Source organism: Vombatus ursinus, unplaced genomic scaffold (genome assembly GCF_900497805.2).
Source record: "Vombatus ursinus unplaced genomic scaffold, bare-nosed wombat genome assembly UNPS02014838.1, whole genome shotgun sequence".
Classification (NCBI taxonomy): Eukaryota; Metazoa; Chordata; class Mammalia; order Diprotodontia; family Vombatidae; genus Vombatus; species Vombatus ursinus.
Window position 1 is genome coordinate 178,635 of NW_020954616.1, and position 23,881 is coordinate 202,515.

At 37.4% G+C, this 23,881-nt stretch overlaps 1 protein-coding gene across 1 annotated transcript in view; it reads right to left on the minus strand.

Annotated features, from left to right (window-relative positions):
- Nucleotides 1-23,881, minus strand: part of LOC114026367 (SLAM family member 5-like) — a 109,173-nt gene that overhangs the window by 75,413 nt on the left and 9,879 nt on the right. The window contains exons 3-7 of the mRNA XM_027840052.1: nucleotides 23,214-23,480; nucleotides 22,804-22,926; nucleotides 20,517-20,620; nucleotides 13,651-13,716; nucleotides 12,524-12,581 (exon numbers count right to left, since the gene is read on the minus strand). Of these exons, the coding sequence (XP_027695853.1) occupies nucleotides 12,524-12,581; nucleotides 13,651-13,716; nucleotides 20,517-20,620; nucleotides 22,804-22,926; nucleotides 23,214-23,480 (618 nt within the window). The remainder of the gene's footprint in view (nucleotides 1-12,523; nucleotides 12,582-13,650; nucleotides 13,717-20,516; nucleotides 20,621-22,803; nucleotides 22,927-23,213; nucleotides 23,481-23,881) is intronic.

Below are 23,881 nucleotides of genomic sequence, written 5' to 3' on the forward strand. Positions count from 1 at the left end.
GAAAAGTCTGTTTCTGTGGTGTTGAAAGAGAAGTGAGGGGTCCCAGCCTCATTCCCCGAGCTCGGCCATGGGGCGGCAGCTGCCTCCTGAGCTTCTGGCCCACAAACTGAAGGGGAATCGAGTGGCTGATCAGAGGGGAATTGCAGGGATCTCTCTGCTGGTGCAGGATTCTCTTGCTTTGCCCATGCTTGGATCTGGGTCACAGTTCTGGGTGGCAGTCCTGGGGTGAGGAGGAGCACTGGTGTGGTAGACCTTGTAGTGGCTGTGGAGAGGAATCCCTCCATACAGTTCCAAGACAGAAAAGAGTGCTCACAGACCAGAGCACAGGCCAGGAAAGGAATAAACACCTCACCCTTGATCATAGCACCTTGGAAGAACTGAAAATTACAGTTTAGGTCTCTTGAAGTATCTCTGAAAACAACTGCACAAAACCCCTGAAGCTTGGGACAGTACATTCTCCACACTGGAAATAGACTCCTACCTTAACAAAGAATTTATAACTCAAGTAATTGGCCAAGATCAAGAGCAAGCAGGGCAAAAAGAACCAGACTATATTATCTTACTTTGGTGACAAAGAAGATCAAAACATACAACCAGAAGAAGACAACGAAGCCAAAGTTCCTACATCCAAAGCCTCCAAGAAAAATATGAATTGGTCCCAGGCCATGGAAGAGCTTGAAAAGGATTTTGAGAAGCAAATAATAGAAGTAGAGGAAAAACTGAGAGTGATGTTAAAGGAGACTCAAAAAAATACTGAAGAAAATAACACCATAAAAAATAGCCTAACCCAAATGGCAAAAGAGGTCCAAAAAGCCAATGAGGGGAAGAATGCCCTAAAAAACAAAATTGGCCAAATGGAAAAGTAAGTCCCAAAGCTTACTGAAGAAAATATTTCCTTAAAAATTAGAATGGAGCAATTGGAGGCTAGTGACATTTTGAGAAATCAAGGCACTGTAACACTAATCTAAAGGAATGAAAAAATAGAAGAGAATGTGAAATATCTCATTGGAAAAACAACTGACCTGGAAAATAGGTCCAGGAGAGAACTTAAAAATTAGTGTACTATCTGAAAGCCATGATCAAAAAAAGAGCCTAGACATCATCTTTCAAGAAATTACCAAGGAAAACTGCCCTGATATTTTAGAACCAGAGAGCATAATAGAAATTGAAAGAATCCACCAATCACCTCCTAAAAGAGATCCCCAAAGGAAAACTCCTAGGAATGTTATAGCCAAATTCCAGAATTCCCAGGTCAAGGAGAAGATAATTGCAAGCAGCCAGAAGGAAACAATTCAAGTATTGTGGAAACACAATCAGGATAACACAAGATTTAGTGGTTTCTACATTAATGTTCTGGAGGGCATGGAGTATGATATTCTGCAGGGCAAAGGAGATAGGACTACAACCAAGAATCACCTACCCAGCAAAACTTCAGGGTAAAAAATGGCCATTCAATGAAATATGGGGACTTACAAGCGTTCCTGTGGAAAAGACCAGAGCTGAATAGACAATTTGACCTTCAAATACAAGACTCAAGTGAAACATGGAAGAGGTAAACAGGAAAAAGAAATCATAAGAGACTTATTAAGGTTCAACTGTTTACACTCCTGCAGGGAAAGATGATATTTATAACTCATGAGTCCTTTGTCAGTATTAGGGTAGAGGGAGGGAAAAAATTATATGTATGTATAGATAGATAGATAGAGGGCACAGAGTGAGTTGAAGATGAAGGAGTGATATCTGGAAAATAAAATTAAGGGTGAGAGAGAATTATACTGGGAGGAGAAAGGGAGAAGTAGAATGAGGTAAAATATCTCCCATGAAACAGACAAGAAAAGGCTTTTACAATGGACGGGAAATGGGGGAAGGTGAGAGGGAATGAGTGAATCTTATTCTCATAGGATTTGGCTTAAGGAGGGAATAACATACACAATGGGGTATGGAAATCTATCTTACCCTACAGAAAAATAAGGGGGGAAGGGGACAAGAGAGCAGGGGGTTGATAGAGGGGAGGACAGATTGGGGGAGGGAATAATCAAAAGCAAACACTTCTGAGGAGGGACAGGGTCAAAAGAGAGAACGGAACAAATGGGGGGTAGGATAGGATGAAGGGAAATATACTTAGTTTTTCACAACAGGACTACTATGGAAGTGTTTTGCATAACTACACATCTATAACCTGTGTCGAGATGCTTGCCTTTTCAATGAGGGTGGGTGGAGAGGGAGGAAGGGAGAAAATTTGTAACCCAAAGTTTTAAAAACACATGTTAAAAATAAAAATAAATAAAAATAAATAAAAATAAAAATACTGCCATTTTCATTTTTTAAAAAAAGTGAATGAGGTTTAAGCATTGTCCACCCACCCCCATTTTCCCCTTCACTATAAAAATTCTTCTTTGTGAGTCTCTTTTATGTGAGACAATTTTCCACATTCTTCCTCTTCTTTCCTTCTTCTCCCAAGTCATCCCTCTTTCTTATTGGCCCATTTTTTGCATTATCCCAACATAATTGGTTCACTCCTTTACCCTCTATGTAAAATTCTTCTAATTGCCCTAATAATGATAAAATTATTAGAAGTTACATGTATCATCTTCCCATAAAGAAATGTAAACAGTTTTTTTCTTTTTCTTTTTTTTTTGGCTAGGCAATGGGGTTAAGTGACTTCCCCAGGGTCACACAGCTAGTAAGTGTTATTATGTCTCTGAGGCCAGATTTGAACTCAGGTCCTCCTGAATCCAGGCCTGGTGCTCTATTCACTGTGCCACCTAGCTGCCCCAAGAAATTTAAACAGTTTAACCTTACTGAGGTTAATCTTATGATTTCTCTTTCATGTTTATCTTCTTATGCTTCTCTTGAGTCTTGTATATGAAAGTCAAATTTTCTATTCAGCTCTGTTCTTTTTATCAGGAATGCTTGAAAGTCCTTTATTTCATTACATATCCATTTTTCTTCTTCAGGATTTCCCCTGAAACTCAGTTTACTGGGTAGTTGATTCTTGGTTACAATTCTAGCTTTTTTGCCTTCTGGAATATCATATTCCAAGCCCTCCACTTCTTTAATGTGTTAGCTGCTAAATCTTGTATGATCTTGACTGTGCCTCTACAATATTTGAATGGTTTCTTTCTGGCCTCTTGAAATATTTTCTTTTTGACCTGGAAGTGCTAGAATTTGGTGATAACATTCCAGGGCATTTTCATTTAGCAATTGGTAGATTCTTTCAATTTCTATTTTATTCTCTGGATCTAAGATATTGGGGCAGTTTTCTTTGGTAATTTTTTTTTGTTTTTGTTTTTGTTTTTAGGCAATTGGGGTTAAGTGACTTGCCCAGGGTCACACAGCTAGTAAGTGTCAAGTGTTTGGTCTGAGGCTGGATTTGAATTCAGGTCCTCTTGATTTCAGGATCGGTGCTCTTTCCTCTGTGTCACCTAGCTGCCCCTGATAATTTCTTGAAATATGATGTATAGGCTCTTTCTTTGATCATGGCTTTAGGAGAGTCAAATAATTCTTAAATCATCTCTCCTTGATCTATTTCCCAGGTCAGTTATTTTTCCAATGAGATATTTCACATTTTCTTCTATTTCTTACTCTTCTGGCTTTGTTTTATTATTTCTTGATGTCTCATAAAGTCATTAGCTTCCATTTTCCCAATTTTAATTTCTAAGCACTTATTTTCTTCAGTGGGCTTTTGTACCTCTTTTTCCATTTGGCCAACTTTGCTTTTTAAAGAGTTATTTTCATCACTGAATTTTTGTACCACCTTTCCATTTAGCCAATTCTGTTTTCAAGATATTATTTTCCTCAATACTTTTTGTGCCTCTTTTACCAGGCTGATAATTGTCCTTTCATAATTTTCTTCTTTTGCTTTCATATATTTACCTAATTGTTCCTCTACAACTCTTATTTGATTTTGGAAATCATTTTTTAACTCCACGAGGAATTTTTGTTAGGTTTGTCACCAATTCACATTTTCCTTTGAGACATTGCTGGTTGAACTTCATTGTCTTCTTCTGAATTTGTCTTGATCTTCCCTGTCACTATTGTAGCTTTTTATGATCAGTAGCTTTATGATGTTGTTGTTGTTGTTGTTTGCTCTTTTCCCCACCTATTTCTTGATTTTGAACTTTATGTTAAAAAGTTGGGCTCTGTTTCCAGCACTGAGCTTAAGGGAGAGGCACTCTCTCAATCTTCAGACTTTTTCTGCACTGCTGTTTTCAGAGTGCTACTTCCTCTTGACTAAAAATGCTCCTCTCTATTCTTGAATTGTGACCCAGAAGTGGGTACAGGTAATGAAGTTGCCAAATAGCATCTGGTCCTACATCCAGTGCTAGCACAAGGGGCCCCTGTAACCTCTCTCTAACCAGTTGCCAGGTCCCCTTAATATCTCTGGTTTAAGAGCTTCCAAAGCTATTGCTGCTTGACCTAGTCCCACCACTGATGTTTCATTTACCTAGGCTTTAGGCTACCCCTGTATCACCTTTTAACATTCTAAGTTATCTTGGGCTAGAAGAATATTTCACCCTGACCATTTGTTGGCTCTGTCACTCCAGAGTTAGATTTGAGGTGTTATTTTAAAGTCATTTAGAGGTGAATGTTGAGAGAACTCAGCTCAGTGCTTTCTCTGCTCTGCCTTCTTGGCTTGGCCCCGGAAGTCTGTTGATAAATATTTGTTAACAATTCTTTTCCTTCCTATGCAAACAAGGTAAGGGGGCAAAGGCCAAGACTTTCCTAGGAAGAACATGTGCTTATGGTTGCATGGAAGTCAAACTGAAGACAGGCAATCACCCCTTCCCCAAGATGACTCTTGGGAAATAGCTTGAAATAGTCCTTACACACTTCATAACTGTTTGAAAGCAAGAGTGAAAAGCTAAGGGACATGTTGATCCCTCTCCCATATACACTGAATCATAAGGTCTTTTGTCTCAGAAGTCATTTAGGGATCTCAAACTGTAAGCTTTTCAGCCCTAAGTTATACATGGCCTGAAGCTATTCCCACAGCTCCCATGTGGTCAAGTAGAACAAAGAAGGGCAGCTCTTGCTTTATAATTCCATTAATTTTGATTGAGGAAATTCCTCACTCCTCCTAATGGAGTGAAGAAGCAAACATATATAATTCTTTATACTTCCTTTAGATTGGCTCATCAAATATGAAAGGGGTACACTCTTTTTAGTTTTTTTATTAATTTATTTTGATTTATCAATAATCACTTCCATATGCTTTTGAGTTTAAAATTTTTCTCCCCCTTCCTCCCCACCACCCTCCCCAAGACAGCACACAATCTGATATAGGCTATACATTTACATTCATATTAAACATATTTTCACATTAATGATGTTGTAAGTAGAAATTAAAACCAATGGGAGGAACCATCAGAAAGAGGAAACAAAACTCAACAGAAGAGAAAAAAAATAACAATTTGGCTTCCATAGTTCTTTGTTTGGGTGTGGATAGCATTTTCCATCACAAGGCCTCTGGAGATGTCTTAGATTCTTGTATTGCCAGCAAGGGTTAAGTTTATCAGTATTAGTCATCACACAACATGGCTGTTACTGTGTACAACATTCTCTTGGTTCTGCTCACTTCACTCAGCATCAGACCATACAAGTCTTTCCAGGTTTTTCTGAAGTTGGCCTGTTCATCATTTCTTATAGCACAATAGTATTCCATCACATTCATATACCACAACTTGCTCAGCCATTCCCCAATTGATGGGCATCCTCTCAATTTCCAATTCTTTGCCACCACAAAAAGAGCTGCTATGAATATTTTTGTACATGTAGGTCCTTTTCCCATTTGTGTGATCTCTTTGGGATATAGCCCTAGAAGTGCTATTGCTGGGTCAAAGGGTATGCACATTTTTATAGCCCTTTGGGCATAGTTCCAAATTGCTCTCCAAAATGGTTGGATCATTTCACAACTCCACCAACAATGCATTAGTGTTCCAATTTTACCACATCTACTCCAACATTTATCATTTTCCTGTTTTGTCATGTTGGTCATTCTGATAGGTGTGATGTGGTACCTCAGAGTTGTTATGATTTGCATTTCTCTAATCAATAGTGATTTAAAGCATTTTTTCATATGACTATAGATGACTTTAATTTCTTCATCTGAGAACTGTCTGTTCATATCCTTTGACCACTTATCAATTGGGGAATGACTTGTATTCTTATAAATTTGACTTAATTCTCTATATATTTTAGAAATGAGGCCCTTATCAGAGAGACTGGTTGTAAAAATTCTTTCCCAATTTTCTACCTTCCTTCTAATCTTAGTTGCATTGACTTTGTTTGTGCAAAACTTTTCAATTGAATGTAATCAAAATCATCTATTTTGCTTTTTGTAATGTTCTCTATCTCCTGTTTGGTCATGAATTCTTCTGTTCTCCATAGATCTGACAGGTAAACTATTCCTTGCTCTCTCAGTTTGCTTATAGTATCAGCCTTTATATCTAAATCATGTACCCATTTTGACTTTATTTTGGTATATGGTGTGAGATTTTGGTCTATGCCTAGTTTCTGCCATACTCTTTTCCAGTTTTCCCAGCAGTTTTTTTCAAAGAGTGAGTTCTTATCCCAGAAGCTGGGGTCTTTGGGTTTATCAAATAATATATTACTATAATCATTGACTACTGTGTCTTACATACTTAACCTATTCCACTGATCCACCACTCTATTTCTTAGCCAGTACCAAGCAGTTTTGATGATTGCTGCTTTACAATATAATTTAAGATCTGGAATGGCTAGGCCACCTTCCCCTGCATTTCTTTTCATTAGTTCTCTTGATATTCTGGACCTTTTGTTCTTCCAGATGAATCTTGTTATTATTTTTTCTAACTCTATAAAATAATTTTTTGGTAGTTTGATTGGTATGGCACTGAATAAGTTAATTAGCTTAGGTAGAATTGTCATTTTTATTATATTAGCTCGGCCTACCCATGAGCAACTGATGTTTTTCCAATTATTTAGATCTGATTTTATTTGCGTGAAAAGTGTTTTGTAATTGTGTTCATAGAGTTCCTGGGTTTGTTTTGGGAGGTAGACTCCTAAATATTTTATAATGTCTATAGTAAGTTTAAATGCAATTTCCCTTTCTATCTCTTGCTGTTGGGCTTTGTTGGTAATATATAGAAATGCTGATGATTTATGTGGGTTTATTTTATAGCCTGCAACTTTGCTAAAGTTGTTTATTATTTCAAGTAGTTTTTTACTTGATTCTCTGGGATTCTCTAAGTATAACATCATGTCATCTGCAAAGAGTGATAGCTTTGTTTCTTCTTTGCCTATTCTAATGCCTTCAATGTCTTTTTCTTCTCTTATTGATAAAGCTAACCTTTCCAGTATGATGTTGAATAACAGTGGTGATAATGGACATCCTTGTTTCACCCCTGATCTTATTGGAAATGCTTCTAGCTTGTCCCCATTACATATTATGCTTGCTGAAGGTTTTAGATAGATGCTATTTATTATTTTAAGGAAGACTCCATTTATACCTATGCTCTCTAGTGTTTTTACTAGGAATGGGTATTGTATTTTGTCAAAAGCTTTTTCTGCATCTATTGTGATGATCATGTGGTTTCTGTTAGTTTTGGTGTTGATATGACGGATTATACTGATAGTTTTCCTTATTTTGAACCAGCCCTGCATTCCTGGTATAAATCCTACCTGGTCATAGGGTATTATTCATGTGATAAGTTGCTGTAATCTATTTGCTAATATTTTGTTTAAAATTTTTGCATCTCATTAGAGAAATTGGTCTATAATTTTCTTTCTCTGTTTTGACTCTTCCTGGTTTAGGTATCAGCACCATATGTGTATCATAAAAAGAATTTGGTAAGATTCCTTCTTTGCCTATTTTACCAAATAGTTTATATTGTATTGGAATTAATTGTTCTTTAAATGTTTGATAGAATTCACATGTAAATCTATCTGGCCCTGGAGATTTTTCCCTAGGGAGTTCATCAATGACTCGTTCAATTTCTTTTTCTGAGATGGGGTTATTTAAGTATTTTACTTCCTCTTCTGTTAATCTGGGCAATTTATATTTTTGTAAATATGTATCCATTTCACTAAGATTGTCAAATTTGTTGGCATAGAGTTGGGCAAAATAATTCCTAATTGTTGCTTTAATTTCCTCTTCCTTGTGGTGGTTTTACTCTTTTTATTCTTGATACTAGTAATTTGGTTTTCTTCTTTCCTTTTTTTAATTAGATTAACCAAAGGTTTATCTATTTTATTGGTTTTTTTCATAAAACCAGCTCTTAGTTTGACATATTAGTTCAATAGTTTCCTTAATTTCAATTTTATTAATTTTTCCTTTGGTTTTCAATATTTCTAATTTGGTGTTTAATTGAGGATTTTTAATTTGTTCTTTTTCTAGTTTTTTTTAGTTGTATGCCCAATTCATTGATCTCCTCTTTTTCTATTTTATTTATGTAAGCATTTAGAGATATAAAACTTCCCCTAGGAACTGCTTTTGCTACACCCCATAAGTTTTAGTATGTTGTCTCATTATTGTCATTCTCTTGAATGAAATTATTGATTGTTTCTATGATTTGTTCTTTGACCCAATCATTTTTTGGGATTAGATTATTTAGTTTCCAATTATTTTTTAGTCTATCTTTCCATGGCCCTTTGTTACATATAATTTTTATTGCATCATGATCTGAAAAGGATGCATTTAATATTTCTGCCTTTCTGCATTGGATTGTGAGGTTTTTATGCCCTAGTACATGGTCAATTTTTGTGTATGTGCCATGTACCGCCAAGAAAAAAGTATATTCCTTTCTATCCCCATTCAGTTTTCTCCACAGATGTATCATACCTAACTTTTCTAATGTTCTATTCACCTCAACTTCTTTCTTGTTTATTTTGTGGTTAGATTTATCTAGTTCGGAGAGGGGGAGGTTGAGGTCCCTCACTAGTATAGTTTTGCTGTCTATTTCTTCCTGTAACTCCCTGAACTTCTCCTCTAAGAATTTGGATGCTATACCATTTGGTGCATATATGTTTAGTAATTATATTACTTCATTGTCTACGGTGCCTTTTAGCAGGATGTAGTTTCCTTCCTTATCTCTTTTGATAAGATCTACTTTTGCTTTTGCTTTGTCTGAGATCAGGATTGCTACCCCTGCTTTTTTTTACTTCAGCTGAAGCATAATATATTTTGCTCCAGCCTTTTACCTTTACCCTGTATGTGTCACTCTTTTTCAAATGTGTTTCCTGTAAATGACATATTGTAGGATTATGGTTTTTAATCCAATCTGCTATATGCTTCCGTTTTATGGGAGAGTTCATTCCATTCACATTTACAGTAATGATTACTCTCTGTGTCTTTTTCTTCATCCTTTTTTCCCCCCTGTTTATGCTTTTCTTTCTCCTTTCTCCTTTCCCCCCCTCACTAGTGTTTTGCTTTTGACCAGGGCCTCCTTGGGTCCCACCTCCCTTCCATTATCCCTTTCCCTTTTCTTCCCCTTTACCCTTATTGCTTCTTCCCTCCCTTCTATCCCCCCTCCCTTTTCTTTCCCCTTTCCCCTCCTACTACCTAAAGTACAGGTTAGATTTCTATACCTAACTGATTATGTTATTCCCTTCTTGAGCCAAATCTGATGAGAGTAAGGTTCAAACAATGCTCATCCCCCTCACTTCTTTACCTCTGCTCTAATAGGTTTTTGCGTCTTTTCCTGTAATGTAATTTACCCTTGTCTGCCTCCTCCTTTCTCAGTACATTTTCTTAGCTCAGACTAATCCACTTACTTGGATCCATTTAACCCACTTGATTAAATTTTTTTTTTATCATTACATCAAAGTCAACTTATATCCACCCCCTTTATGTATATTCCTTTAACATGGTATAATAACAATACAGTTCTCAAGAGTTGCAAGTATCATCTTCCCTTGTAAGGATGTAAACATTTTGCCCTTATTAACAACATATTGTATCTTTCTATCCCATTTACCTTTTTATGTCTCTCTTGAATCTTGTACTTGAAGATCAAATTTTTTGTTGAGCTCTGGTATTTTTATCAGGAACGTTTGGAATTCCCCTATTTTGTTGAATATCCATCGCCTTCCCTGAAAAATCACGCTGATTTTCGCTGGGTAGTTAATCCTTGACTACATTCCAAGCTCCTTTGCCTTATGGAATATCAATGTTCCATGCCCTATGGTCTTTCAATGTAGGGGCTGCAAGGTCCTGTGTAATCCTGACTGTGGTTCCATGATATTTAAATTGTTTCTTTCTGGCTGCTTGCAGTAATTTCTCTTTTATCTGGTAATTTTGGAATTTAGCTATTATATTCCTTGGTTTCCAATTTGGGATCTCTTTCAGGTGGGGAGCAATGGATTCTTTCTACAATTATTTTACCTTCAGGTTCTAGGACTTCAGGGCAGTTTTCCTTTATGATTTCCTGAAGGATATTGTCCAGGCTCTTTTTTTTCATCATGACTTTCAGGTAGGCCTATAATTTTTAAATTGTCTCTCCTGGATTGGTTTTCCAGGTCAGCTGTTTTACCCATGAAGTATTTTATGTTTTCATCTATTTTTCATTTTTTTGTTTCTGTTTGACTGATTCTTGCTCTTTCATAGAGTCTTTAGTTTCCGTTTGTTCAATTCTAATTTTTAACATATCGTTTTTTTCTGTTAGATTTTGTACTTTCTTCTCCAATTGGTCAATTGTATTTTTAAGGGATTTATTTTCTTCAATGTACTTTTTTTCCAATTGGCCAATTGTGTGTTTTAGGGACTTGTTTTCTTCAATGTACTTTTTTTCCAATTGGCCAATTGTGCTTTTAAAGGACTCCTCTACTTCTGTCATTTGACTTTTAAAATCCTTCTTGAGTTCTTCTAAGAAGGATTTTTGGGCTTCAGACCAGTTCATATTCCCTTTTGATGTTGCAGATGTGGGTTTGATGACAGTGTTGTCCTCTTCAGAATTTCTGTCTTGATCTTCACTCTTCTCATAATAGGAATCTATAGTACATTTCTTTTTACTCATGGTGTTTCTTTATTTCCTGGCCTTTAAAGAAATTAAGCTCTCCTGCTGGGGAGCAGAGGGCACTGACCCAAGCTTCTTGTGTTGGGAGCCTAGGTCTTGGTCACTGGTTTTGTGTGCTGGGGCCTCTTATGTTGGTAATTGGAGGCTATAGGTTTCTGGCAGATTATCTGGTGTTGGGCTGGAATCAGCAAGGCTTGGACTTTCAGGTAAATCTAGGTTGCCTGCTTTTCCTTTCCTTTAGCTTTGTTCAGCTCCTTTTAGATAAGTGCTGCCAGGTGTTTATCTGCCTCGGGCCCCTTGCAGTGCTGCCTCCCTTATTTCTGTTGAGGTACTGGGAGACTTCTTTGCTGTAGAATGCTGAGGCACCTGGTGGTTTTCTGAGCTGGTTTCCACTGGTTACCCCACCCTCACTGAGGCACTCTGAGGTACAGCTGTTGGTGTTTGCCTGCTTGACCACCTGGGCTTCGGGATTTCCTCCTGGTTGGCAGTTGGAGGCTGCAGGGTTCTGACAGCTTACCTGGTGTTGGGCTGGAATCAACAAGGCTGGAACTTTTTGGCACCTCTAGGTTGCTTTCTTCAGCTCCTTTCAGGCGAATGCTGCCGGGTGCTTATCCACCTGGGGCTGTTTGTAGTGCTGCTTCCCTTATTTTTGCTGAGGCATTGGGAGACCCGTTTGCTGTAGAATGCCGAGGCACGAGAATCTCCTCCTGGTGTGCTAAAGTGGGTCTTTCCACCAGCTGGCTGGGTGACTCCTGTTTCGTACTGCTCCCCTTCCCCCAGGGTAAGAGGGGCCTTTCCCATTAATCCCTCTAGCTACCTGGGCTATTGTACTGCTGCACCCCGTCTTTCTTCTGGTTCAGCTGTTCCAGGGTTTTTTCTGGGGTGATATTTTCTGGGTTTTCAGAGGTTGATAGGGGTGGGTGAGAGCGACTACCTTTTTACTCTGCCATCTTGGCTCCCAGAAGCAGAAAGTCAGGTACACTCTTTTCAAGATGCAAATAGGCCATTCCTAGTTTTTCACCCTTTACAATATGTGAATAATTCAGTTCCTAGACACTCAAAGTTTCCTGCCTGTGGATATAATCAAAGTCTAAAAAGGGCAAAATTATAACATATTATTCCTTATTCCAGCAAAGATTTTTAATCTGTATTCCAAAGGGAGCAACATTTCCAAGTGTCTTGAAATGCAGAAATAATCTGTTTCCAAGTCATAAACCTTGTACAGGGAAAACAGCATGGATTAACAAGAGACAGGCATTCTAGTGCATGGGTACCAAATCATTTTCTAGAATAATCAATGTCAGGCTCCAGGTGACAGAGGGATATCGGCAGTGAATATAGGATGCTTGTAATGGCTAAAGAGCTACAAGATTGCTTGCTAATTTGTCACAAATTTTCTTCTTTTGAACAAATGCTCAGAAGTGAATATGCCCTCCTACTGAGTCCCAAATCCTGCATTAACAACTGGTAAGAATGCTTAACACTTTCAGAGGGAGGTTTGAACTGTTTTGTTGTTTAGATGATATTACCAAAGTCTAATGTTCCTGGAGACCTTCGGTTCTTTTCAAGCGTGTCAGATTTGTCCATCTGTAAAAAAGACACAAGCAGGGGTGTTATCAGACTCAAATGAGATAATGGATGTAAAGCACTTTGCAAACATTAAAGTACTTATAGATGGCAGTTATTATCATTGTTACTAGGCTCCAGTCCCCAGAACTTTTGTCTGCAGATGACTTCATTCCCTGAGTCTTTTACTGAACTCTGGCAAAGTTTCAGCAATATTTATAGAGCAAAAGATGCACTAGTAGATGTTTAACAACCAGACTGTTGGTAGAAGAGAATACGTACTTTTAAATCTAATTTGCATTATTAACAGTTTCTTAAGCCTAGACAATCAATAACATATATGTGTATATGTGTATGTGTGTATGTGTGTATGTATGTGTATGTATGTGTATATATATGCCTGATTTGTAGCTGACTGATTTCGAGGAGTAAATCCTGACAATGAAAACTTAACCAGGGTTTTATAAGTTCACTAAAACTGGCTCTAGCACACTCCTGGCATAAGTATATAAATATATGGATCATCTTTTGAAGTTTTCTCTGCTCTTCCCTTTTCCCACTGCCTTGGACAGAACCTAACCATCATAGACACATAGGGAAGCTATTCTACCTTTCAAAAACCTTCCAAACATGAGATTTCTTCAACCTGCCTTGGTAGGCTATTCTCATAGTTGAACAATCTTCTTCAGAAACTCTAGTTAAGGTCCTGCTGATTGAACATCCCAGGAGCTTGTCTTCCCTCTCTGTCTTTGCTTATGCTGTTGCCTATCCTTAGAATGAATGCTGCTCTCTCTAGTCACCTGTTAAATTCTTACTAAGACTTTAAATTCCAATTCCAATGCAACTTCATCTATGAAGTCTTCCATGATTTTCTCCAGTTGTTAATAACTCTCCCCTGTCCCATATCAATTAGTGTTTTGTTTTATACGTATATCTCCTTTCTATTGTATAATTTTCATGAGGGCAGGTACTATGTCTTAGCCATAAAGAATATGTCTAAGGGAATTTACCATTCTTCAGAGAGCTCCAAAAAGGCAATAAAGACTTGAGGCAGAGGAAGAGAATAAAAAATTAAGGAAAAATTCCTTACCTTTGTAGTATTCTGTAAAATGTCATAAACTGTATGCAGTGCTTCCAAATTCTTTTGGATGTTTTTCTGTAAAAAAACAAACAAACAAACATTAAAATACCATCATTCCCCTGAGTAACAGAGACTCTGTCATAACTCAGAAATGTATGATGTCAAGAAAGGAAACAAACTTTTAATAGGCATAAAGCACTTTTACAGATAGTACCTCAATCCTCACAATAACTCTGTGAGGGAAGTATTATAAGTATCCCTATTTTACAGTTGAAGGAACTGAGGCAAACAGAAGTTAAGTGACTTGCCCAAAGTCACACAGCTATGAAGTGTCCGAGGCTGGATTTGAACTCATGTCTTCCTGACTCCAGGCCTAGAGTTCTATCCACCATACCACCTAGCTGCTCCAAAAAAGGATGGAAACAGGTGAATATCGATAGGAGATTTATCTATTCATTGGAAAAGACTTTTGGCTTTAAGAAAAGGTTAAGTGATATGATTGTCAAGAGCCACCATCTTGACAGTTGTTTTTCTGAAACAATTAAAAAAATTCAGAAATTTGATTCAAAAATTCAATTCAAATTCAATTCATTTAAAAAATCAGAAAAAGAATTCATGTACAAGAGTAACTTAACTTGAATACACGAGAAAAGATAAACAGTTGCAAAAGCTAAAAAAAAACCCCAACAATCACACATATCAGCAAAGTTAATAAATAACGTCATAAAAATTAAATAGAGTTCCCATGCAGTGTCCACAAACTCCACTGAGGTCCATGTACTAGGTGAACCAGCATACTAAATACAAGCAAACTCTCAAGATTGTGCTTCTGAGTCAAGATTCTGGAATCTTTACCCAGTTCCTCCATGGCAGTGACTCAGCATGACCTCTATCCTTCCTCCCCCAAAAGGAAGCAAATATTGATTCCTCTCATACATGAGAAGGAAATAGAGAAAAGCAGGAAAGGGAACAGGAGGAGTAGGAAAGGAGTAAGCAATAGTTAGTGGGGACAGCAGGAGTTGCAGAGTGAAATGCAGAGCTGGCTAGAAGGCAAAATAGCTTCTGTTCCAGATGGAAAAGGTACTGGAAACCTAGTTGGGGCCGATATTCTCCCAAGGTAAATGAGTTGAAAATACCTAGCTTTGGAATTTATGTAGCTGTGGATACAAAAGGGATCAATGAATGAGGAAGAAAGTTAGACAAATAAATGGGAATACAAGAGAAAGACCAGAAATCCAAAAGATGTCACTAGAAAGCCTAAGTAAAAACCTAACTCACAAAAAGATTAAATCAAGACTCAGGAAGACTTAAAGGAAGAATGAATAAAAATTTAAAAAGAGGACAAAAACACTATGAACAAGTATTATGCCATGAAGAAAAAAATAAACCAAAACTTTCTGGTCAAAAAGACCAGAACTCCCCTAGATTACAGAACACAGAACAATAGCAAGAAACTCTATAATGGCTACAAAAAACCATAAAACCTTCAAATAAAAATATAAGGAATAAAATTGGGTCAAAAATCAAAGTTCTGAAAGCAAAAATTTAAAAACAGAAATATTGTGGTACAGAACTTAAAAGAAATGTAAAACATAGGACTAGCCCAGGAGAGTCCTACCCTTAGGAGCATGCCTAAAATGCTTGACCTTATGCCTCCACATAGACTTTGAAGCAAGCACATGCATTCTTATTTCCTGTCTGCTTACCACATGGTGAATGTAAGACTTTGTGATTGTCTACTGATCCAGAACTAAATATGCATGCAAAAAACTTCCATTAGGACAACTCAATCTCTTTATTCTCTGACAGACTTCAAGTGAGAAATCATTCAATCAATAAACACTTATTAAGTGCTTGCTATTTATCAGGCACCAAGCTAAACACTGAGGATACAAAGAAATGCAAAAGTGAGTCCCTGCCTTCAAGGAGCTCATAATCTAATGGAGGAAGATAACATATGAAAAGAAACTGAAAGGGAAGTGGGAGTTATCTAACTGAGTATCCTCCTTAAATGGAGGATCTCAGAGCTGCTCTGCATGGTTTACCTACCACCATTCTAAATTATAGGCAGGGAAGGGCTCCTGGGAAAGGGGAATTAATTATATGAGACTCTTGGTGGGGAAGAGCTCTGGATTCTCTCTCATCCTGTCTCAAGGAAGTCATGAAAATCTTTTTTCAAGTTGGTGATCCAAGGAAGACATGATATAAGCCTCTGGGTGGCATAAAAAGCCTTATTTCCTTCCTGCCCAGGTCAACATGTGGCCAGTGAATGCAGAGCCCAGCTGTTTTCCTCTCTCCATTGTATCTATTCTTTCTTGCTCTTAGGTGAAAAGTATCAGATACTGAATATACTAGGCAATGATTTGTGAGCTTCAAAAGGATGGGAGAGCACCAAGAGTTCCGGAACTAGAATCCATGACAGAGTTTGACAGCAGCCAAGTCTAATGAGGAAAGACCAGCTAGACCCACCAGAGCAGTAGTGTATGGTAGCCAAGAGGGATTCATTCTTTGTGATATCATACCTAAACTCCAACTTCAAAAGACTAAGTAGTGAAATAAGTTCTTTTATGTTTGGAGGCTACTGTCAATTTTTTAAAAAAAGGAATCGAAGAATAAAAGAAAAAATAAAAAAGATATAATAAAGGGGACAAAGGAACTTTAAGGACTAAAGATTTAAGGAGAATTTGAAGGATAAGGAGAGAATGAGGAAGAGTTCAATTCCTATTCCTAAAAATTCAATTCAACATGGAACTAAATCCCACATTAACAGATAAGTGAATCCATATTATTTTTGCAGAAAAGATAATACAACGGCAAGATGTGGGAAGAGAGAGAAGGAAAAGAAGAAATAGAGAAACTGGAGATTCATTTCTACTCAGATGATGAACAGAGAAAATGAGTAGTAATTGCTCCAATCTCTTAATCTCTTAATAAGATGGAAGGAATGGGCAAATATGGGAAAGAAGTAAAAATGGGGAAAGATTGGGATGGGTATGTCAGTGTAGAAAGGGAAAGGAAACGTGCCTCTAAAGAACATTGTCATGGAGATAGAGACAGAAGAGGGGATATTTTTGTCTGTAGTAAGAGACATGGACCTTATAGTGGGTTTCATCTGGGGAGAATTTACACCTTTGGAGATCACCTTCTCAGAGAGAGGGTCCTACCTTCTGGGATGAATCACAATCCAGGAAAGGTAATGCCCAAAGGCAGCCAGGACTCATAGTGATGGGGGGGAGCACTTTGGGGTGGAGAGGTACATAGCTAGGATAAGTTCACACAGACTTAGGAATGGAGACTGATCAAAGTAAAGTCAGAAGGCTGGACCAGGCTTCATGACTTGGGGCATAGAGTGAATCCAACCACAAAACACCATTGAGTAGGCAGTTATGGTTTAGGGGATCAAGTGCTGTATTTATGGTCAAGAAAACTTCAATTCAAAGTCTACCTCAGACTCTTACTAGTTATATGACTTGGACAAGACACAACTTTGCTAGCTTTAGTTTTTTTTTTTTCATAGAAATTGGGGATAATAATAGCACCTACTTCACAGGATTTTTGTGAGGATCAAATGATAAAAGATGTTTAAAGTGCATTGCAAATCTTAAAATGCTATATAAATGTTAGGTTACTTTTTCTGGAGGTAGGTAGGCAGCACAGTGATTAGAGCAGTGGACTTAGTATCACGGTAGACCTCAGTTCAAATCCTGCCTCAACTCCTCCTAGACAATCTTTTAATCTCTTTGACCCTCAGAATCTTCATCTACAAAATGGATGAAGCCCCTACTTCACTGGGCTGTTGTATCAAGTGAGATAATAAAAGAATTTTAGAAACCATAATATCTATGTAGATAACTATTAACTATTTGACACCAATTTCTTCATTAATTAATATCATTATGAGGCTCAGAAGAAGAAAAAAATGAATGGTATATATAAGATCTACTAATTCAACAATTTACAAGTGGGATGAGGAGGAAATTCAAATGTGTTATTCCAGAAATAATCTTTAGCAGAGACACAGAAAGAATAAAAAAAAAAAAAGGAATAATTAAAGGTCTAGCACATAACTGAAGAACAGAATTCAGAATAAATGAGAATGAAAAAAAAGCAATGTGAGAGCAAATCAAAGGAAAAATTAATTGGAAGAGGACACTGCAAAAGAATGTTCCTTAAAATAAGTAGTTGGGCTATGGGAGGGAACATTTTTGAACCACACACTTAACTGGGGGAGGGAGTAAGAGAAAGGTCAAAAAAATGGGAATTCAACAGATAAATAGATACAAGGAATTGAATGTCAAGGAAATTTGGATAGGTCAGAGAAACAAGGCAGGGGGAGAGAATCCTGTGGGAAGGGATTGGCATCAAAATAGCATAAGCAAAACTAATTACAGGGACAAAGTATTGACTTTAAAAGAAGAAGGGGATAAAAATTAACATAAAAGGAACACACAGAAGATAATGCATGTCTAACAATAATAACTATAAATGTGAATGTATTAAACCATCCCAAATAGCAAGAGAATGGTCAAATGGATAAGAAACTAAAAACTAAGAATTTGATGTAAACAAAAAACACATCTAAAAATAATGATACATACAGAATAAAAACAAGCTGATGAAACAAAATCTACTAAGCATTAGATGATTTTCTCAAAAGTAGGAGGTACATGGGTCAGCTAGGTGGCCCAGTGAGTAGAGCACCAGCCCTGCAGTCAGGAGGACCTGCAGTTCAAGTCCAGTCTCAGAAACTTACTAGCTGTGTGACCCTAAGCAAGCCACTTAACCCTGATTGCCTCAAAAAAATAATAAAGTAGGAGTTACAATCATACTATCAGACAAGACAAATTATAAATTCATTATACCAAAAGAGATAAAAATGAAACTGCATTATGTTTACAGATACTTAGGCAATGAAAGAATATCAACATTACACATATGTGTATTCATAAAGGGTTAACTGATTTATAAGATATAGATAATAATATGAAAATTTTAGGAGACTTTAGTATTCCTCTTTTGGAACTGGATAAATCTAACAAGATTAACAAAAACTAAAGTACAAAACTGAACAAACTGTTAGGGAAGTTAGATGCAAAAATTTGCCTTCTGAATGGTAACATTAAGGACTAAAATTATTTTTTAGTACTGCTGTACCTTTATAAAATAGACCACATGATAGGGAACATAAAATTATAAATAAGTATAAATGAGCAGAGTTAATAGATGCATCCTTTGCAGATTATAACACAGTAAAAAATTAACATAAAGAACAGAAGGAAAAGATATAGACCTAAAAAGAGATTTGATCATGATATTATGAATAATAAGCATATCAAAGAATATACCCTAAAGCCAGTCTTTGGAAAAAATACATAGCTGAAAACAAATGTTAACAGAACAGAAAGAGAAGATTTATGAACAGATTATATACTTAAAAAAACTAAGAAATCAACAAACCCAAAATTAGCTCACTAGATGAAATCTTGAAAATTGTAGATGAAATTAACAAAATAGAAAACAAAAGTATCTATGATAAATAAAAAGATATCCTTTGAAAAGACTAACAAAATCAATAAACTTAGAAGTAGCCTGAATGAAAAAAGAAAAGGAAAATCAAATAAGCAAAATAAAGATCAAACAAGGCAAGATCCAAACTAAGAAGAGATAAGAAGTATCATCACTATGTATTATTTGAAAATCTATAATTATATGCTAGGAAATCTGAAAATTTCAAATTCATTTAAAAACATATAAAATGCCTTAATTAGCAAAACAGAAAACAGAAGTCTATTAAAAATTATTTTATCTCATTAAATATTTCTCAATTATATGTAAAAATATTTTTAACAATCATTTTAAAAAATTTTGAGTTCCATATTCTCTCTCTCCCTCCTTGAGAAGGCAAACATCTTGATACAGACACAAACAAAATGATAAAAATAAATAAAGTTTAGAAAAAGTATGCTTTACTCTGCATTCAAAGTTCATCAGTTCTGTCTTTGGCTTTGGATAGCATTTTTCATCTTGGGTCCTTTGGAACTATTTTGTATCATTGTCATGATTAGAGTAGCTATGTCTTTCACATTTGACCATCTTTACAATATTGCTGTTACTGTGTACAATGTTCTTCTGATTCTGCTCACTTCATTTTGCATGAGTTTATATAAATCTTCCCAAGTTTTCTGAAACCATCCTGCTCATCATTTCTTAATAGCACAATAGTATTCCCTCACAATCACATACCATAACTTGTTCAGCCATCCTCCAATTGGTGGGCATCCCCTCAATTTTCAATTCTTTGCCATCACAAAAAGAACCCTTATAAATTTTTTTTGTACAAAGAGGTCCTTTTCCCTTTTCTTTGATTTCTTTGGGAAACAGACCTAATAGTGATATTGCTGGGTTAAAGGGTATGCACAATTTTATAGTCCATTGAATGTAGTTCCAAATTGTTCTCCATAATGGTTGGATGAGTTCACAACCCCACCAACAGTGCATTACTATCTCAATTTTTCCACATCACCTCCAGTATTTGTCATTTTCCTTTTCTGTCGTGTTAGCCAATCTGATATTGGAGGTGATATTTCAGAGTTGTACTATATACCATGATAAGCTAAAAATGGATAGGTGACCAAAATTTCATAACTCGGACTGGGATGGAGAGGAAGAGGGTAGTCACTTGGGAGTGGAAGATTTCAGTAATGTCTTTTGGGTGATGAGAAGGTGGCATTAGACACATCAGAAGACAATTAATATGACACTTGCCCCACCCCACCCCTTTGTAAATGGTTTAATACCAAACTTCAACCCCGCATAAACAAAGATTTCACATGGGGAAAAGCCCAGGCTCTGGGGAGGAATGAGAAAGAACTTACTTTAGGATATGAAACTGTGGCATACTCTGTATTTTCTGTAATATCAGGGCTTAGATTAGAAATTGAGTCATAAATAGTACAGTCCTGGTCTCTTGCATCAGCCTCTGCAACCCAGTGAGGAAAGACAGGTTTAGAATTCATGATACCGATCTATTTGTTACCTCCCTGTGCTACCACCTATGACTTTGAAGGCAGAGACATGAGTTTAGTCATTGCATATTACTAGGAGCCAATCATGTTGTATGTTAAAGATATATTAATATATTGTAGAATGCCACATCACTGGTCAGTCCTCAAAACAATCCTCAAGGTGAATCCCTTGGCCATCTGTGACCATCTTAGACATCCAGAAACTACATACTCATCAGAATATTTTCTGGAGAATGTTGCAGTGCTGCTGCTTAAAAAAAGCAGGCTCTAGGAGGCAAAACAATAAAGGGAAAGGATGAGAGGGAGGGGTAAAGAAGATGGAAGAGGAGAGAGAGACAGAGACACAGAGAGAAAGAGAAAGAGAGCGAGAGAGAGAGAGAGAGAGAGAGAGAGAGAGAGAGAGAGAGAGAGAGAGAGAGAGAGAATATTTATTACTGCTGTCAGAATTCTCTGGAAAGAAAATGATATTGGAGGGATGGTCATTATAGAGGAAGGCCTGTGAAGAGGGAGAAAATGGGTGTTGGCAGGGATGTTGCTCAAGTCAGTTTAACTGCTTTCTGGAGAGTCAATTGTTAAATTTTATGTGTGAGCATCTATAACTTGGTAATTAGCAAACATTACAAATCAGGGCTTGATTTTTGAGAGCTTATTAAACATTTCCCAGCATACCAAAGGGTGCTGGACTCTGACAATTAGGAGAATGGGAAATGTAGAGTAGAGATCCTGGGAGGAAAATGAGCTTCAGGGCCACTATCCAGTTTTCTTCATGGAATGTAAGAGTAGGAGCCCTTCATTTTTTCCCTAAGCAGCCAGTTATATAGGGACTGTCCCAACAATGTAATCAAACCAATGTAGTGACATTAAAACATCCTCTGGAAGATGGTAAGGAATCCGCTATGGGGAGAGCCTCCAGACAGGTGTGGGGTAAATAGGGACCATAGGAGACTAAGTTTGAGAGGCATCTGAGGCTTAATCTCCCTGGCCTCCAGGAAGTAAGAAACTTGTGTAGAATTGTGAAATCTCAGTGTGATTTATGATTCAATTTCAACTTGGAAGGCTGCTCCATTAAAGTGCCCTGGAGTGCTTGGCTTTGAGCAGTTTAACATTATTATTCTGGATATATCTTCGATAAAGGCACAGATAGCAACCACAAACCCAGTTTACAGGTGAGACAACGTTGGGAGGAAAAGCTAATATATTGGATAACATTTGGGATCTAAAAAGATCTTATCAGGATATAACATTAGTCAGATTCTAATAAGATGAAATTGAAAAGGGATAAATGTAAAGTTTTTCACACAGCTACAAGCCCCTTACCCCAACTTCTCAAGTATAACATGGAGGAGCCATCTCTAGACAATCATTTGTTTGAAAAGGATCTGTGGATTTTATTGAACTGAAAGCCAAATATGTATTGAATGTGATATAGCAACCTAAAAAAGCCAATGAAACCTTAGGCTGCATTGAGACATCTAGCCTTATCCTGCCCCTCTCCCTGCCTCAGTTACTTGAGCCCTTTCTCCCCAGATTAATTTGTATTTACTTAGTCTATGATCCATGTTTATTTAATCTGTTTAAATGTTGTCACATGCAGAGTAGAATATCAATTCCTTGAGGGTGTCAAGACATTTGGAGACACCCTGTTTCCCAGATCTGAGACCCAATAAGCAGGCTATGTCCTGAGTTTGGCATAACAACAATCCTTTGCACTCTGGATGATCTCACCCTCTGGCAAAGTGTATTGCTTTGACCAGAACCAGATGTTTACTGCCCCCTATTTCCCAGGGATCTGAGAGCCATCATCACACCTCTTGACAGGCTCACAACCCCTGTTTCTTGTAATGGCTAAGTGAATCAAACCAGGTACTGCACTCCTGTTCCTGCTGCTCTAACTCTGGTGTCTGTTTGAAGACTGTTCCCACAGGGCCCAGGAATGCCTGAATTGTCCATGCATGAGCCTGCTGTGGGAAAGGCTAAGAATGATTATGTCATGGTCCAGCCCACTTATGTATATAAAAGCCCTCCTAACACATGCTATAAAGGTGTGACTTGACATTAGTGATCTCTGAGAGTCCTTTTAACTCTGACATTCTGTGATTTTAAAAAAATGTGCTTCATCTTGCCGAAAAGCTCAAACCTTTTTCTTTCCTTCTCTGAATGTACCAGAAAGACAGGCCCAACAAAGGGAGAATAATAACCAGGATGATGGTCATCATGAGGTATGGAAGGACTCTGATGTAGCTTATGCCATGTTCAATGCCTTAAAAGAGAAGATGAAAAGAAGCAGGGTCACTGGGAGTAATCTGAACCATGCATAAAAAATTGCCTTGATCAGATCAACTAAAGGGAACCAACCACTGAAACTAATTCCCTCCTCACAGTCTCAGAGCAGGAGTATTTCCTTTGGCTGAGGCTTGGCTAGTGACAGAGCTCAGTAGCTCTGTTCCTATAGGTACTAGGTTGGTACCAAGGTCAAGAATAATTATAATTCAAATCCCTATAGGACTCTATGATCTCAGGCTTCTGGGAAAACAATCAGAAATTTACCTGCACAGAGCTTACTGGCAAGGATAGTATGGGAACTGTTGCTGACAGGGTTTGTGGCAGTACAGGTGTACTGGTCTTGGTCACCAGGTTTCCAAATGACACTGAGGATGGGTCCTCCACTGGATGCATTAGCCCTTTGTCCCACAGGTGTCCAGTTGTATGTTACATTCTCTCTTACTTGTTCCACAGAACATGTCACATTGATAAGACAGGTGCCATTATCATTGATCCTAGGACCCAATGTAATTTTTGGCTCCATCAATCGCTCTACATGAAGGGTAAAATATAATATTCAATGAGATGTTTTGATTATGCTCCTCCCCCCCCATAAAGATGGTCAATGATTTCCTTAAGCATCAGAACTCTGAGTTTCAGAGTTCTGCCCTGGAGTTAAAGAAGGAGAAGAAATTGGTGACTCTGGACAGTTACCATGCAGTTCCAGTTGCACACCCAGAGCTACAAAGGGGCAGAGTGTTCAGGTAGGGAACACCTCCTTCTGCACAAACAGGAGTGTGTGAGGCATGTAACAGGTACTGGTTTCTCAGATCCCATCAGTGAGAGGCTGGGGACTGCCATTACATTTGTGGGACAGAGAGTGACATAGCCCAAGGGAGTCATCTTTTCCTCCAACCATTCTGGGAAACTACTTTACCTGTTCTAGGTTGCTG